We start from the raw sequence: 17,643 nt of genomic DNA, 5'->3' as shown, positions 1-17,643 counted from the left end.
CTATATCATGAAACATGGCAGAATACACATGGCACATAAATACCTTGCAACGCCAGCTACAAAAGTGCCATATGAATGCCTGTTCTCACTTTCAGGTGACATTGTAAATAAGAAGCAGTCAGCATTATCTCCCGTAAATGCAAACAAACTTGTTTGTCTTAGAGATTGGCTGAATATGAAGTAAGACTGAGTGGACTTGTAGGCTCTAAAGTTTTACATTCTTTTGTTTTTGAGTGCAGTTATGTAACAAAAAAATCTACATTTGTAAGTTACACTTTCACGAAAAAGATTGCACTACAGTACTTGTATGAGGTGAACTGAAATACACTATTTCCTTTATCAATTTTACAGTGTAAATATTAGTAATAAATAATATAAAGTGAGCACTTACACTTTGTATTCTGTGTTGTAATAGAAATCAATATATTTGAAAATGCAGAAAAACATCCAAAAATATTTAATAAATTTCAATTGGTATTCTATTGTTTAACAGTGCTATTAATCGTGATTAATTTTTTTAATCGCAGTAAATTTTTTTGAATTAATCGCATGAGTTAACGATGATTAATTGACAGTCCTACATAAAAACATATGGTAAAATATAGATATGGTTATTTGTTTGGCATTATATTTATCTTTCCTTCCCAGATTTTCCTATAATAATTCAATATCAATTTCTGGTAAGTTATTTAAATGGGATCTGTTCTCTCAATTTAAAATATAAATATCACAGCATTCAACTCACTTTTCTGTGCAGTTGGACTCCCAGGACAAGAAATATTTAAAACATCCACATTTCTTCTTTCCTGCAGAGAACTTGAAACAAACAAAGAAGGTGAGTTATGTTTGTTAAAGTGTACATAACTTCCATGTAGCAACATAATATGCAGGTTAAACCATGCCAACCACTTGTGTGTTCTTAATTCTAATTCTAAGGCTTGGGGGGAAAAATAACCAGAACAATACAAAAATTAAAAACAACTCAGACTCCCTCTCTGTATATATCATACTGAATACTTTATTGAGCCTAGCATAAGCCTTACTTTTTTCAGTTTGGCCTTATTAAATTGTCCAGTTAGAATTCTGTACTTTTTTTCAAATATTGACTATTTAAGTAATAATGTATTAGGGTCCTCATCCTGTACCATTACAGTCTGTAGAAGCTTTGTCATGGACTTCAATGAGCACAGGATAAGCCCAAGAAGAGAGCGTCATCTCCAGCCAAGTATTTTTCAGAGAAAGACTAACAACTTAGCCTTACATAAAAATTAATGGACACTACATGATACAGAGGAAGTAGGATCCCATGCTCTGAGCTGCTGAAAGGATTTTGCTCAAATGCCGTGAGTTCAAAAGGTAATTTTCTTTTCCAGGAAGTTTTGCATTTGAAGACAGAGTTATAAATTAAACTGTTTTGCAATCAAAAGATAGCAATAGCTATCCGTAACCACTGTAATAAAATGCTTGTGACTGCCATTTCAGATTTCCTACAAGATTATAGTTTCATATGCATCTACATTACTGTACACGGTAATATTTACTACTGTGCTGTCCTATGAATACTTGAATGCAGATTTTTAGATGTGGATATATAATCGTCTTTGTACTGCTAAAGCCAAGCATTTTTAATATTGCTGAATTATCTGTATGAATGCCATTAATCCCCATTATAATTTGCACAATACTATGATTTTGAATTTGCTTAGGGGCAGTTTCTAAAAAACCCTGTATTAGAAAACTGTGGTTGTTCTTTCATATTGGTGAAGACAGGAAGCTCTCCATCAGCATTGCAATCTCTACCACTAATTTGCTCTGTGACCTTGTAAAAATCAGTGTCTCTTTCCTTTTATTTCCTCATCTGTAAAAATGATAATATGGTTCCTTATTTAGCCTTTTTAAAATGCACAAAATTTAAGCATTACACGAACATTCTCAGACCAGCATCTTTCATCCCAAAGCCATAAAGATCAATATTTTTACCAAGTATGCCAAAACAGGAAATTTCTGGTTTACAGCTCTCCACCACATTTATCAAAGTCCGATTACTTATGCCGTCTATATTCGTAACTTCCACAACGTTGGTTCATCAAGAAGTCAAAGCTGAATTATTTCCTCTTATGGGCCAACTGCTAACTGTGACACAGATGATATTTGTATCAAATTATGAACTCTATTTTGTATTGTGTGTTGAACACATGTCCAAACTTGCCTAAGGTAAGACTATTGAATTCCATTCCATGCTACAGCCTAACCCAGGAATAGTGCTTGACACCTTATTGAAGGACTACCATCAAGATGGCAATCTGAAACTATGGACTGTGAATGACACACCTACTGGTCCACCTTCATGGAACAATGGTTTTCTATGCAGCTGGTGCCAACATGACAGTGGGAGCAGGCCAAAACATCTCAGGAGGAACAAATGGCAAGCAAACAGACTACTTAAGAGTAACGTGATGCTTTAAGCTGTAAACATGATCCATAGGAGAGAGAACATAAGAGGGACTCTGTACAGCGTGGAATGCAGACAAACCTTCGACTCACAAAAGGAATGAGATCAGACATGGGGAAGGGACATCTCAGGACTTTTGTTATTTTTAAAAGAGCTGTAACTCTCAAATCCTTTTAAGAATAAAAAGTTACTGTGATTAAGAAATTATTTTGCTAAGCCTAAATTCTTTGCTTTTCTGCCACATTGTCCCTGAAAAGATTAAACTAGAAGCCCAGAGCACCCACAGATTCAGCAGAGCTCTTGGGCACTCAAAGTCTGAGGCACTGGTTTAACTTCTAGGGAGGCAGTCTCAAGTTGCAAAGAAAGGCACAAACAAGGGGGTCTGAGCTTGCAGTCTGCCTGACAGGCCCAGAGCTAGGAACAATGAGTAGACTCTGCCTAGCAATACAGAAGCATATGTAAACCTGTAATTGCAAGAGATTGCAGCTGCCATACAGTGGGATACTGGACCAGGATGTAACACTATCATCCACCTTTGAGACAGTAATGTGTCAAAATGATAGTCTATCCCAAATTCTTATACCCTTTTAAATTTTCAAAACAAGACCTTAGAGATTTTCATGTTGAAAAGGCAGCTCCATCATGCAGAAGTGTCAAAACATTCACCTGCAGTCACAAGATCCAATGAGACTTGGCATTCCTTGGAAATTGTTAGTTATTTTGTTGTTAATTTACTCTGCTAAAAAACACTCCCTTATAGTTCTTTACAGACTCTTCCTTTTTAGGGCAGATTTACCTAATTTCAACATAAGGTTTCCTATCAAAAGCTGTATCTAGTGCAGTAAATCATTTTCAATATATTGATCTCAGTTCCTCATCCTCAGGTGATTTATGATGAATGGCTGAGAGCAGCTAATTGTTGTAGACTGGAACATAAGTTACAAAATGAAAAGGACCAAACAATATCACAGTTCTACAAAATTATCCCTATATTTCATAGTTTTGAAAAAGAAAGATATGGAGATCAAAATCCCAGGCTCACAGTTTAAATTCTAACAATCAAACAGGGACCAGGGCAGGAACACGGTAAGGAAAGGTAAGGACACAGCCTAATGGCATGTTTACACTGCATGTTTTTTACAGTGATGTGTAGAGTACATATACAGCTACCTCCCCTCTCCCCGCCCCAGAGCGGGTATCAATAGCAGTGTAGACGGTGAGGCACAGTTCAGGCAAATAGAGTAAAGTAATGCCTGAAGCCTTTGTATATACCCACTTGGCTCTGTATTCACCCAAGCAGTGCCTCCCTTCTCTACACTGCTATTTTTAGCAGTTTAGCATCCCAATGCTGGAATCTTTCTATGCCACAGGGAAAGGCTCTGCCACCAGGGAGCCACGGAAGCCTTTTCCCACTACCTCCCCCCACCAAAGCCATTCAATGCCACACGTAGCTACATTCCACAGTGTGGACGCGGTTCACTTTTCGCTGCGGCATGTATCTACGCATGCCCTATACACCGCCACTACTAATGTGCAGTATAGACACAACCTATTGGTCTTCTCAGTCCACCTATCCCATCTGCTGAGCAATGCTCCTAATACCATGCAGTACTTTGCTTCAGTTCTATGTCAATATTTATTTCTTTGGGAATTAATCTGCCCATTAACCTTAATGACTACCATAACATTTTGTACCTATTACGCTTTCTGTGATAAGAAGTTTCTTATCTATATTTAAGACTAACTTGCTAACATTTTTATTAGAAGAATTATATTCTCAAGCCTACAAAAATTTAAAAAGGAAAACAAATTTGTAAAATTTAGGCCCAAAAATTATATTTAGTAAAAACAAAGTTTAATAAAATCAAAAGTCAATTTTACACTTGTTAAATACTTCATTCAATCCTACCTTAGTATTTTCCAGGTATACAATTTAAAGTGTCAGTCACCCGGTCTTATAGTTTTTTTAAAAAGGCTAAGAAGAATCTGTGCATTTCTTCTATCCTTTACCACTAAAATACAAGATTTCTCTGGCAAATTCCGGTAAATTATTTGTTCTGGTACAGTTTACACTGCATCAAGGTAACAGTGTTGTACTGAAAAGTATGTTAGAGTTGTAAGCTGTCGCTTGAAAGGTCAAGAGGGATCCTGGTCCTGCTAGATCTAGGGGCCTGTGTAGGAAAACATGTGGTCTGGATCTTGTGTAGTCAGTCTGCAAACAGTAAGCTCATAGTAAGGTGGGGTGAGATGTGCCTTTCTATTTAAGGGAGCAACCTGCTTTTGTCTCTCTCTGTCTTGGGGTTCTTGTGTGTTATCGTTCTGAATTCTAAGAAATAAGCATTACCTTCCAGGAAGATTATTTATGCTTTCATCTAACTTCTCTCTGTTTATTCCATGAACATAACAGTAACAGACAAAAATCTTTAAGCCTTACAGAAGATTGGTTTCAAAAAACTCTGATATGAACCTCTCTTCAACACATTTCCTTCACAACTTAAGACTGCAAAACGTACATGGTATAGTCTGAATTTAAGTGTTACTGATAACCACGATGATTAAATGGAAATAGATAAACACTCTTCTGAACTGAAAGTCATTTTTCTACAATGTCTAAAACAGTGAGTGACTGGTTTGACTTGAGAGAGGGAAGGAGGAAAGATTTAGAAATGAGTAAGTAAACACTCAGCAATGGCAATGACTCATTGTTCCTACCTACATTTAGTTGTTAGTGGCACCCTATCATATTCAAAATATAGTTTCCTTTACTTGAATTTCTTTCTATGGCAGGAAATGGCTGCAAAATGTCTCCAAAATCTTTTTTGATTGTTTCAGATAAGGACACCCACTGGTAAGCAAATGATGGGCCTTTAGTCAAGTATCAGAAATAAGATTTGGAAACAGAATCTTGAAAATCTCCGTTTATATCAAGTAAGAATTAGCTCAAGAATGTCTAGCTAGTGCCAGAACACACACATTTATTTACTCTGACTTAATGAATACCTGTTTGACAAATAACTTGGAAACAGGTGTGATATGACACACGAGATGTTTGCTAATACATAATTACTAGATGAAATGCATTCTAGAACCGGGAAGACAAAACACTGCAGCCTGTTTTGGGTTAGATAAAAAGTTGAGAACTCTTATTTTAGGATTTAGTTCTACTTCACATCTTTCCTCTGAATAATTAAGGTACAGTACTGACTCTCCAGACAGACTGGTACTTTTTCTGATTGGTAGATTACTTGAGTTACCTTCTAACAGACAGATGATTGCAAATCCATGTTGTTGCACCAGTTTCACACTGGTTTAACTGGCACTGCATTGGTGTATCATTGTAGCACATCAGGTACAATAGCTTCCAATACCGAGAGATACAAGACATAATGCGGGGTGCCTGTTCTTCCTCAGACTCTTTCCCCTCTAATGCTCTACTGCTGATTGGATAGGAAAGAGCTGCCCTTCCCCTTAAGCGAAGGGAGGAGTAAAGGGCTATTCTGTCTCTCCTGCTACAGCCTGCAACACTATTCGCCCTGGGAGACAGCGATTAGAGCAGTGGTCCACAAACTGTGGGGCATGCCCCCACATGGGGGTACAGAGGAACATTCAAGGGGGCACGAAGTGGGGCCTGGCCAGACCCCCTGCGGTGTGGGGACAAAGCACCGCCTCCAGCCCAGCTCCACTGCATCCCCAGCCCAGCTCCAGACCCAGCCTCTCCGAAGCTGGGCTGGGGATGCAGTGGAGCTGGGCTGGGGGCGGTGCTCTGTCCCCACACCGCAGGGGGTCTGGCCAGGCCCCACTTCGCGCCCCCTTGAATGTTCCTCTGTATCCAAGCTATCTATCCATACTCTGCCCTCACTCAGCTCTGCCTATAGCCGAAGCCCCTACCCCATCCCAGTTCTGTCCCCAGCTCCATCTTCAGCCCAAGCTCCTCTGCTGAGTCAACTATGTAGTAATGGGGCAAGGGGAGGGGAGAACACGGACACATTCCATAACGGGGCGGGAGAGGCGCAACAGGAAAAGTTTGGGCACCACTGGGTTAGAGCAAATGATCAGTCCTTATCTTTGTATATTGGCATTTATTTGCTGACTTACATTACTTACATTGACTAAATTGTATTTCCTTTTCTGTCTGGGTCAAAACAACATAATGGGGCAATTTCTACGTTACAACTTTGAGGGCCAACATACTGTTTGCAGGGGTTAAGTTTATTTGCCTGTTTGGGCAGGAAAGTTAAGTACCCCAAGGTAACTACCCCAGAACCAGACAGTCTCTACATAGAAGAATAAATTTGGACACAAATCACATCAGGAATGGTAACATACAAAAGCCAGCAGGAGAACACTTCAATCTCCCTGGACATTCTATAACTGATTTAAAAGTACCCATCCTTCAACAAAAAAACTTCAGAAACAGACTTCAAAGAGAAACTGCAGAGCTACACTTCATTTTCAAACTTAACATCATTAATTTGGGCTTGAACAGGGACTGGGAGTGGCTGGCTCACTACAAAAGCAATTTTCCCCTCTCTTGGTATTGACACCTCCTTATCAATTATTGGGGGTGGATCACATCCACCCTGACTGAACTGGCCTTGTCATCACTGGTTCTCCACTTGTAAGGTAACTCCCTTCTCTTCATGTGCCAATATATTTATGCCTGTATCTGTTATTTTTATTCCAGGCATCTGAAGAAGTGGGGGTTTTTTACTCACGAAAGCTTATGCCCGAATAAATCTGTTAGTCTTTAAGGTGCCACCGGACTCCTCCTTGTTTTTGCGGATACAGACTAACATGGCTACTCCTCACTTGACAGAATTGTTTGATTCACTGCATACCTGGGAATAAAACCTTTATACTAAACACCATCTAAAAACCTACATGCACTATATATTTATATAGGCTCTCTTACGACCACAGTCCTAACATATGTACTTCTGAGGAACAGGAAAACTAAAACATTTAAAACTTCTAAAGCTTGTCACGTTGTGGTAAAGACTGATACATTATTTTATGGCAGAGGAGAGCCAGGAGCACAGAGAAGCACATGTAATTGCAAGGGAGGTAAGTGCTTTATTAGTAACAACAAGGTATGACACAGTCACAGCACTACTGCTCAGTGTCAGGAGAGCCACAGTATTAACTTTTTGTGCTGGAAGGCACTTAAGAGAGGCTAAAATAGCAATTCTGTCCATAAAAATGTCATGACTGAAGTCTGCCCAGGTCTAGAAGCAAGTGCTGAGTCTCCCAGGGGAAAGCTGGATTTCTACCCTTGTGTGAAAACCCTATAGGATGCAATGAGAACAAAGCCAATATTGTTCAATAGCAATTAGGAGGGAATGCTTTTTTAATAACATTCCAAGGAGAGATATGAATGTCACTAAACTTAAGACGGCATCCAGTTGCCATTTTAATCATCCTATTACTTTGGCTTTAAAAATTGCTGAGCAAAGGAAAATGGTTCTGTGAAGTCTGATATCTGTTTTAAAATTCTGACTTAACATTTGTCTCCCTCCAAAACAGCTTACTACCACCCCTTCAGGATTTTCACACAGTTATAAACTGGTACATGATATTTTAGGGAGATCAATTTGAAGAAACTAGGCTATGGCTAAGCAAATAAAAATGGTTGGTAATGTAGCGTCTAATTTGGGCCTCAATCCTACATCAGTGGAAGGTTGTGCTTTGGGAAGGGAGGAGCTACTTCAGTGTGAGCACAATGGGGCACTACTTGTGCAATATGTTCCCTTCTATCATTGAGAGTCAAGAGCTGGTTATAGCTTAGAGAGGGGACAAGGGTATTTTTATAATAGTTCTCTCTCTTTTCCTCAATACCCCCATTTTTGGAGCTGAAACACTAGATTCCCATCTCAGCTCCGCAGGAGCGTTTTATCATCATGGAGTGGGAACAACTATTCCAAAGTTAAGGTTAACATAAAACATGCCCATTTTGAATTTGATTCACTTTAAATTATAAAAAGTGTGTGTTAAATTTTTTAATCCAAAATTTCCACAACCTAAAACATTTTAGTATTTTTTAAAGATATGGGCAAAGTTCCTTTTCTTCAATAAATACATACAAGTGGCTCTTTGGTATAATATGATACAAAGTACCAAATGTTTCTCTGAGTCTCTCAATCTGCCCAATGACACCACATTTCATAAAAACAGCCATACTGGGTCAGACCAATGCTCCATTTAGCCCAGTAGCCTGTCTTCCGACAAAGTGGCCAATGCCAGCTGCTTCAGAGGGAATGAACAGAACAGGTAATAATCAAGTGATCCATCCCATGTCGCCCATTCCCAGCATCAGGCAAACAAAGGCTAGGGACACCACCCCTACCCATCCTGGCTAATAGCCATTGATGGACCTATCCTCCATGAACTTATCTAGTTCTTTTTTGAACCCAGTTATAGTTTTGGCCTTCACAACATCCTCTGGCAAAGAGTTCAATAGGTTGACTGTGTGGTGTGTGAAGAAACACTTCCTTTTGTTCGTTTAAGCCTGCTGTCTATTAAATTAATTTGCTCACCCCAGTGCTCACCCCTAGTCCTTGTGTAATGAGGAGTAAAGAATACTTCCTTGTTTACTTTCTCCATACCAGTCATGATTTTATAGACCTCTATCATATCACTCCTTAGTTGTCTTTTTTCCAAGCTGAAAAGTCCCTGTCTTATTAATTTCTCCTCATATGGAAGCTGTTCCATGCCCCTAATCATTTTTGTTGCCCCTCTCTGTACCTTTTCTAATTCCAATATATCTTTTTTGAGATGGGGTGACCACATCTGCATGCAGTATTCAAGGTGTGGGCGTACCATGGATTTATATAGAGGCAATATGATATTTTCTGTCTTATTTATCTATCCCTTTCTTAACACTTCCCAACATTCTGTTAGCTTTTTTGACTGCTGCTGCACATTGAGTGGATGTTTTCAGAGAACTATCCACAGTGACTCCAAGATCTCTCTCGAGTGGTAACAGCTAATTTAGACCCCATCATTTTATATGTATAATTGCGATTGTGTTTTCCAAGGTGCATTACTTTGCATTTATCAACACTTAATTTCATCTGCCATTTTGTTGCCAAGTCACCCAGTTTTGTGAGGTCCCTTTATAGCTCTTCACAGTCTGCTTTGGACTTAGCTATCTTAAGTAGTTTTGTATCATCTGCAAATGTTGCCACCCCACTGTTTACCAGTTTTCCACATCATTTATGAATATGTTGACAGTACTTGTCCCAGTACAGACCCGTGTGGGACACCACTATTTACCTCTCTCCATTATGAAAACTAACCATTTATTCCTACCCTTTCTTTCCTATATTTTAATCAGTTACTGATCCAGGAGAGGCCTTTCCCTCTTATCCCATGACAGCTTACTTTACTTAAGAGCCTTTGGTGAGGGACCTTGTCAAAGGCTTTCTGAAAATCTAAGAACACTATATCCACTGGATCCCCCTTGTCCACATGCTTATTGACTGCCTCAGAAGAATTCCAGTAGATTGATAAGGCATGATTTCCCTTTACAAAAACCATGTTGACTTTTCCTCAACAAATCGTGTTCATTTATGCGTCTGGTAATTCTGTTCCTTACTATAGTTTCAACCAATTTGCCCAGTACAGAAATTAGGCTTACGGGCCTGTAATTGTTGAGATTGCCTCTGAAGCCTTTTTAAAAAATTGGTGTCATATTAGCTATCCTCCAGTCATATGGTACAGAAGCTGATTTAAATGATATGTTACAGACTACAGTTAGTAGTTCTATAATTTCACATTCGAGTTCCTTCAGAACTCTTGGGTGAATACCATCCAGTCCTGGGACTTATTACTGTTTAATTAATCCATTTGTTCCAAAACCTCCTCTAATGACACCTCAATCTGGGATAGTTCCTCAGATTTGTCACCTACAAAAAATGGCTCAGGTTTGGGAATCTCCCTCACACCCTCAGCTGTGAAGACCAATGCAAAGAATTAATTTAGTTTTCTGCAATGGCCTTATCCCCTTTGAGTGCTCCTTTAGCGTCTCAATCATCCAGGGGCCCCGCTGGTTTTTAGCAGGCTTCCTGCTTCTCATGTACATAAAAAAAAATTGCTATTACTTTTTGAGTCCTGGTCTAGCTGTTCAAATTCTTTTTTGGCCTTCCTAATTATATTTCTGCACGTCACTTGCCAGAGTTTATGCTCCTTTCTATTTTCTTCAATAGGATTTAAATTCCACTTTTTAAAGGATGCCTTTTAGCTTCTAACTGCTTCTTTTACATTGTCGTTTAGCCACAGTGGCACTTTTTTGTTCCTTTATGTTTTTTTTAATTTGAGGTATACATTTAATTTGAGCCTCTATTGGGGAGGCTTTCAAAAAGTTGCCATGCAGCTGATAGGAATTTCACTTTTGGCACTGTGCCTTTTAATTTCTGTTTAACAAACTTCCTCATTTTTGTGTAATTCCCTTTTCTGAAATTAAATGCTACCGTGGTAGAATGCTGTAGTGACCCCTCCACGCCCCCCAACACACACGCACAGATGTATTATGGTCACTATTACCAAGCAGTTCAGCAATATTCACCTCTTGCATTAGATCCTGTGTTCCACTTGGGACTAAATCAAGAATTGGCTCTCCTCTTCTGGGTTCAAGGACTAGCTGCTCCAAGAAGCAGTCATTTAAGGTGTCAAGAAACTTGATCTCTGCATCCTATCCTGAGGTGGCATGTACCCAGTCAATATGGGGATAGTTGAAATCCCCCATTATTATTGAGGTTTTTTTATTTTTATAGCCTCTCTAATCTCCATGAATGTTTCACAGTCAGGATCACCATCCTGGTCAGGTGGTTAGTAGTATATCCCTACTGCTACATTCTTATTATTAGAGCATGGAATTACTATTCATAGAGATTCTATGGTACAGTTTGATTCATTTAAGATTTTTACTTCATTTGACTCTATGCTTTCTTTCACATATAGTGCCACTTCCGTACCAGCACAACCTACTTGGTTCAACTTCCATCTTTTCATATGCCGTGTATTTAAACCTCTACTGTATTTTCCATTCCATGCATCTCATGAAGTGGGTTTTAGCCCACAAAAGCTTATGCCAAAATAAATTTGTTAGTCTCTAAGGTGCCACAAGGACTCCTCGTTGGTTTTGGTGATACAGACTAACACGGCTACCACTCTGAAACCTTTCATTTGACTGTTTCTCATCAGTTCCTACCCATATTTTATCATCTTCCATCCTCTCCTCCTTACTATGATACAGAGAATCTCCATTAATAGATCCTCCCCTAAGATCTCTGTCCAAACCACTGCACCTGTCGGCTTTCCCCCAGCCCTTAGTTTAAAAACTGCTCTACAACCTTTTTAATTTTACATGCCAGCAATCCGGTTCCATTTTGTTTTAGGTGGAGATCATCCTTCCTGTATAGGCTCCCCCTTTCCCAGAAGGTTCCCCAGTTTCTAATAAATCTAAACACCTCTTACCTACACCATCGTCTCATCCACGCATTGAGACCCTGCAGTTCGGCCTCTCTAACTGGCTCTGCATGTGCAACTGGAAGCGTTTTAGAGAATGCTACCAAGGAGATCCTGGACTTCAGTCTCTTATCTAGCAGCCTAAATTTGGCTTTCAGGACCTCTCTCCTATCCTTCCCTATGATATTGGTACCTATATGTACCACGACTACTGGCTCCTCCCCAGCACTACACGTAAGTCTGTCTAGATATCTTGAGAGTCCCGCAACCTTTGCACCCTGCAGGCACGTCACCATGTGGTTCTCCAGGTGATCGTAAACTCACCTATGTTTCTAATGATCAAGTCGCCCATTACTAATACCTGTCTCTTCCTAATAACTGGAGTTCCCTCCCTCTGAAATGCTATTCTCTTGCACTGAGGATACCTTTCATCACCATATGTTTAAAAACAAGTATTAGCTCAATAAGCCAGATGTAGTTTAAGAACAGAAATATTAAAGTATTTAAAAAAATAAATCTGTACTCAGCTCAACTGTGAATGAGGTAATGTTCTCCCACTTTTGTAATCTGCTTTGAGACATACAATACAAAAGCACTAGATAAGTGCCTAATTACACTGAGCACATTTGACAGATGGGGTAACTAGCAGACAGAGAGGTTCAGGGATACTGCAGAGAGGTAACATGGCCTTAGCTAAGTTTAGGCCTTGACTATCAAACCACCAGCTTTTCGAAATCAGGACAAATTTGTAGAAACACTATTTTTAATAATGCAGTTAGCTGACATGCTGATAACACAACTCTGACAGCCTGTCAGTGTGGTCTTCAATTCTAGCAAATAACCCCAACTGTAGTCAGCCTTGTCCTTGTTTACACAGGCCATAAAGCTGGGGTCAACAGCCTACTGGTAAACGTATCATTAAAAAGAGAGTGTTTAAATCATAGTTTCATAATGTAGACAAACCTCAAGGGATTAAGGTTCTGGGCCTAGGTTTGATCTTCAATTTGCTATTGCCTTTTAGCAAAACAATAATACTTTTTATCAAATGAAACTAAATACAACTCTTTTACCAACAGAGCCATTTTGAAAGATGAAACTTATCTATGCACATTTATAAACTGACTCAAATGCAAGTCCCCCTATCTTATACCATCAGAAGTTGTTTTTCCTACTAAACTACATACAATTCTGTTTCTTGAGAATATGGTATATGGAGAGCTGGTAGTGTAAGGCTGACAGACCCCGGTTGTCAGCGTGTGGGATAGAAGCTGGGGCCTCTGGAACTTGGTACATGAGTTAAAAGCCAACTGTGTTAGGTAAGGCTGTAGAGCAGATTCTTTTTTTTTCTCTCTCTCTCAGTGGTCTTGGTGCCACTAGATGGAGCAGAACACCACACCCAGGATGTGTGTGGGTTACAGTAGCAACATCTTTATTTAGGTTGCCTAACACTTCGCATTATGAAGACACTTGCAGACTTTGAGAAACTCACACCTCCATTGTTTGCAACACGCTTTTGAAATTTGGCAGTGGGAAAGACCTCTGGCTAGAAAAGTGCCTTTTCTTTGAACAGTGAAATTCCATTCAGGGTTTGGTGAGAAACGGTTAGAAAAGAGTCACTTCCCCTTCTCTCACTTGCCTTCCACCTGGAAAAAAATTGGTAGAATGCCAAAATCGTAACAAACAGATACTCAAAAAAAGCAGAGTCCATACACTAAAGCAGCTGCTACCACTGCCATTACTGTGCTGAGAACAGCTGGCGTCTACCAGAGCAACTTCAGTGAGGCTCCCCCAACCAAACTTTCTCAGATGCAGCACATGGCCTCAACAACCTATTTACCCCTCACCAATAATAAAATTTGTTTTTAACCTTTAACACCCCTCATTCCCTAGGAAATTTCATACCAAAACAAGTTAGCAGAATGTTATTTAGGTTACAGATCCAAGCATTATACAATTAGGAAATCCCACATTTAAGTTGCCCATGCAACTTAATTTTGCCCCCAGGTGCATATGCATTATGCTACAGCATTTAATTACATGATCACATACTTCCCCATCCCTCACACACACACAGGACTCCTACCTCATTGAAAGCACAGGAGGGCCTTTCCTGACCTTTGAGTGCTCAACTTTGCAATCTATACAACGTTCTTTCAATGTAACTTGTTGGTGTAATTTCCTCGATTTTGAATCATAATGTATTCTCTATCATAATATAGTAACTGATATTTTCCATTAGCACTATCCCTTTGAAGTATTAAAGTACTGAAATCAAGATACTAAAAGTAATACATTAAAACAAAACTTAGCAACCTATAAGTCAGAGTTACAACTGTGGTGAAATATGGATTTATACTCAACGAATGAAATCTTGGCCATACTGAAATCAAGGGTAAAATTTCCACTGTCTTCAATAGGGTCAGAATTTCACCTATAAATTCATTAGATCTTTGCTTAGAATCATAGAATACCAGGGTTGGAAGGGACCTCAGAAGGTCATTTAGTCCAACCCCCTGCTTAAAGCAGGGCCAATCCCCAATTTTTGCCCCAGATCCCTAAATGGCCCCCTCAAGGACTGAACTCACAACCCTGGGTTTAGCAGGACAGTGCTCAAACCACTGAGCAATCCCTCCTGCCATATACTTCTAAGTGCCTGAGTTTGAAAGTGATATGATCAAGAAGTAGTAACAATGTAGTTGACTTTTTTTTAAAAAAGTTTTTTTGTGATGTTTATATTTCCACTATCTGCTGGTGTATGTACCTAACACCACATTATAATATAGAACCAGTTTCAAGATTGCTATGCTATTAGCTGCAAGCAATTATTAAAATCATATACTTTAAAAGGAAGCCATAAAAATTAGTAAGTCTAAAAAATAGATACCTTATGTTAATTCTTACTATGAGTAATTCATGTGTATTTATTTCTTTTTGTAAAAGAGTAAACTCTTAAAAAATATTAGCTTACGTTAAATTTGGTATATTTGTGTTCAGATTGATGTAGTGAGAATGTACCATTTTTACACTGAGTTGCATGAGAAGGATGAGATAATATCTTGCATTGGACCATCTGCTGTTGGTGAAAGAGACAAGCTTTCGAGTGTACACAGAGCTTACTTCAGACTTGAAGATATTACTTCACCCACCTTGTCTCTCTAATATCCTGGGACCAACATGGCTACACTGCCACTGTAAAGCAGTTAAAAAAAAAACAAAGAACAAAAAAGCACCGCCACACACTGGCTTTTAGTCCGGAAGTCTATGAACTCTTCAAGAAGAATACTTACACATACTGCCACTGACAAAGTTGGCCAATTTTAAATGTTACAGTATCAGTCTCACCATTTGTTTTTTTAATTATTACCTGGGTGAAGCCGCAATTTTAGATGAACCTGGGATTTCTGGAACAGGCCGATGTCTTAGCATAAATGACCGAGTTGTTCTGGGAACTACTTTCGTGCAGCTTTGCTTACAAGGACCATACAAGTCATTATCCACCATTTCACCTTTGAACTCAAAGAATGGAGAATCTGGTAGGACATTTGGTGAGATTTCCACCTCTGAGAATGCTACATGCTCATTCTCACTGGACTTGGTTTCAGATGAGTCAGCAAAAGAAGACCGAGAAGTTGGATCTTCAACATATAATGCAGAATGGCTGTCTAGATGCAAGTTACCTTGTTGTGCCTGTGCTTTTTCCAGTGCAACATCCATATTAGGTATTTTTTGAAAGTTAGCACTTTTCTCAATGTTTCCACTAAGGCTGACAGCATACCCTGAACAATCTGATTTCTGGTACGATGAACTAGAAGATTCAAAATCTGAAAAGCTACCATCTTTCACTTCCAATAACTCATGTTCAGTAAATTCACTCTTTTCTTTACTAAAAAGTCTTGTTGGTAATGCTACAGATACTGGACTAGCTTTAGCAACCCCGCTGGAACTTAAATTGGATATTTTGGAAACCTGAGCATAGCACAAAGAATGACTTTCTCCTAATTCCTCCAAGTCCTTGAGTTTCACATTTTCAGATGAGATAGATTTTTCTTGCATTTTTGAAAATGTGATCTCTAATTGCTTAAGAATCCTTTTGCAGTGTCCAGTAAGCGATATTCCAATTTGCTGGAGCACATTATTATTTATTCCTATGCAGTCTAACACAGTGTTATAGCCAGCTTCTTTGAAGTAAGGAAGATACTGCACCAAGTTGATGTTGGCCAAGAATTCTTTGATATCAACATTCCTGTCTCTGGATGACATGATGGCTGTGTCATTCCTGATGTAGGCTCTCAACAATACAGCACAGTCACTAAATGCGCTTATTCTCCAGGGTAAGGTAAGTAAGTAAACTCCAGAAGTAAACTCTTCTTCAGTCACTCTAGAGAATGAAATTTCTTCCAAAAGGAGCAATTCTGCATAGGCCAAGGATGTAAACTGTAAACCCAGAAGAGGGAAGAAAAAAAAAAAAAAAGTTAAGAAATAGTATTTTTCCCCAGTGAATGTAGTGCTTGCATTCACAATCTAAGCCAAAATGTTGAAGCCTCACTCTCCATCCATTTTGGAATTTACTTAAAACATGAAAATCTCAAACAGATAAACAATCTAAAATCTTGGGCTAATTAAGGGGAATAGTGAAATTTGAGTTTTTAAAATTCAGAACAAATACTGTTATATTGTTTCCTTTGGAAATGTGGTTCACAACAGGGTTCTGTTATACTCTACAGTCTACACCCTCCTCTGTGTTGGACAAGGTTTAGAAAGGCAACCCCACACTCATGTACTGTTCTTATGGAGTGACTAGACAGAATGTCTTCCAGGTGCACTAAATGTCCTTAACTAATGTGCTGAAGAGTACACTCTGGACCGAGAGAGCATGACAGGTTTGCTACTAGCACACACAAATGAGCCCTAACATAAAGATGCATATTGGGTCTCCTTGGGAAAGGAACAGGGAAAGACAGCAAAAAAGCTGCCCAGTTCATTGAACTGTCCTGACTCACGGACCCAGACTCTGCTCTAACACAATCCCTAATGAACAAGCAGCTACTTGTAGCAACATATCTTCCCCTCACTTTATGTTGTTTGGAGGTAAAAGGCAGGATTTACCCTATAGGCATCTAGAAATCACTTCACCCTGTTTAATAATATCCAACAAGACCGCACAGGAAGAAGTGAAAGATGCTAAATCCATTTGAAGCAACAGGGGAAGTTTAGGTAGGCAAAATAATTATCCAAACCACAAATTTAGCCAGGGGAAAAGATATTACTTCTTGACAAAACTGTCTCAAGATGTTTAATGACCACTAATGCTCAGGTTATCAGTTATACATATTTGAAGATGAGAAGTTAAAGTCAATTGGTACAAAGTCAACCGCGTACAATAAAGGGTGGGGGGGGAGAGATGTACTACTGCCAAGCCGTTCATGATTCAGACAACCCAATGTCATTCCAATGACGTGACTGGTCTCAAGAAGGGTGTAACTTGGGCAGCCACACAATATGTCAGTGGGGAAAAGCAATGGGGAAGAAAAGTAACTAATCAGCCTAAGCTGTTTTTCTGGAGACCAGTAAAGTATATGAACTCTGACAGATATGCATCATTCTTCACTGCTGAAGAAACTACAGCATTTTAGTCATAAGTTTTGAAACGAATGAAGTCTAAAATACCCCAAGAATCCTTGAATATTACGGTAACTTTACATTACAAGAAGCTATAACTTTACTTT

At 39.1% G+C, this 17,643-nt stretch overlaps 1 protein-coding gene across 4 annotated transcripts in view; it reads right to left on the bottom strand.

Moving 5' to 3' along the window:
• The window catches only part of ARAP2 (ArfGAP with RhoGAP domain, ankyrin repeat and PH domain 2), a 196,616-nt gene that overhangs the window by 168,139 nt on the left and 10,834 nt on the right, over positions 1 to 17,643 (bottom strand). For all 4 annotated transcript variants that reach the window (XM_073342319.1, XM_073342320.1, XM_073342322.1 and 1 more), the window contains exons 2-3: positions 15,282 to 16,351; positions 746 to 816 (exon numbers count right to left, since the gene is read on the bottom strand). In XM_073342319.1, coding sequence (XP_073198420.1) covers positions 746 to 816; positions 15,282 to 16,177 — 967 coding nt within the window. In that variant the 5' untranslated portion in view covers positions 16,178 to 16,351. The remainder of the gene's footprint in view (positions 1 to 745; positions 817 to 15,281; positions 16,352 to 17,643) is intronic.

The sequence above is a fragment of the Lepidochelys kempii genome, chromosome 4 (assembly GCF_965140265.1).
Source record: "Lepidochelys kempii isolate rLepKem1 chromosome 4, rLepKem1.hap2, whole genome shotgun sequence".
Classification (NCBI taxonomy): domain Eukaryota; kingdom Metazoa; phylum Chordata; order Testudines; family Cheloniidae; genus Lepidochelys; species Lepidochelys kempii.
This window is presented reverse-complemented; position numbering and strand designations above follow the sequence as displayed.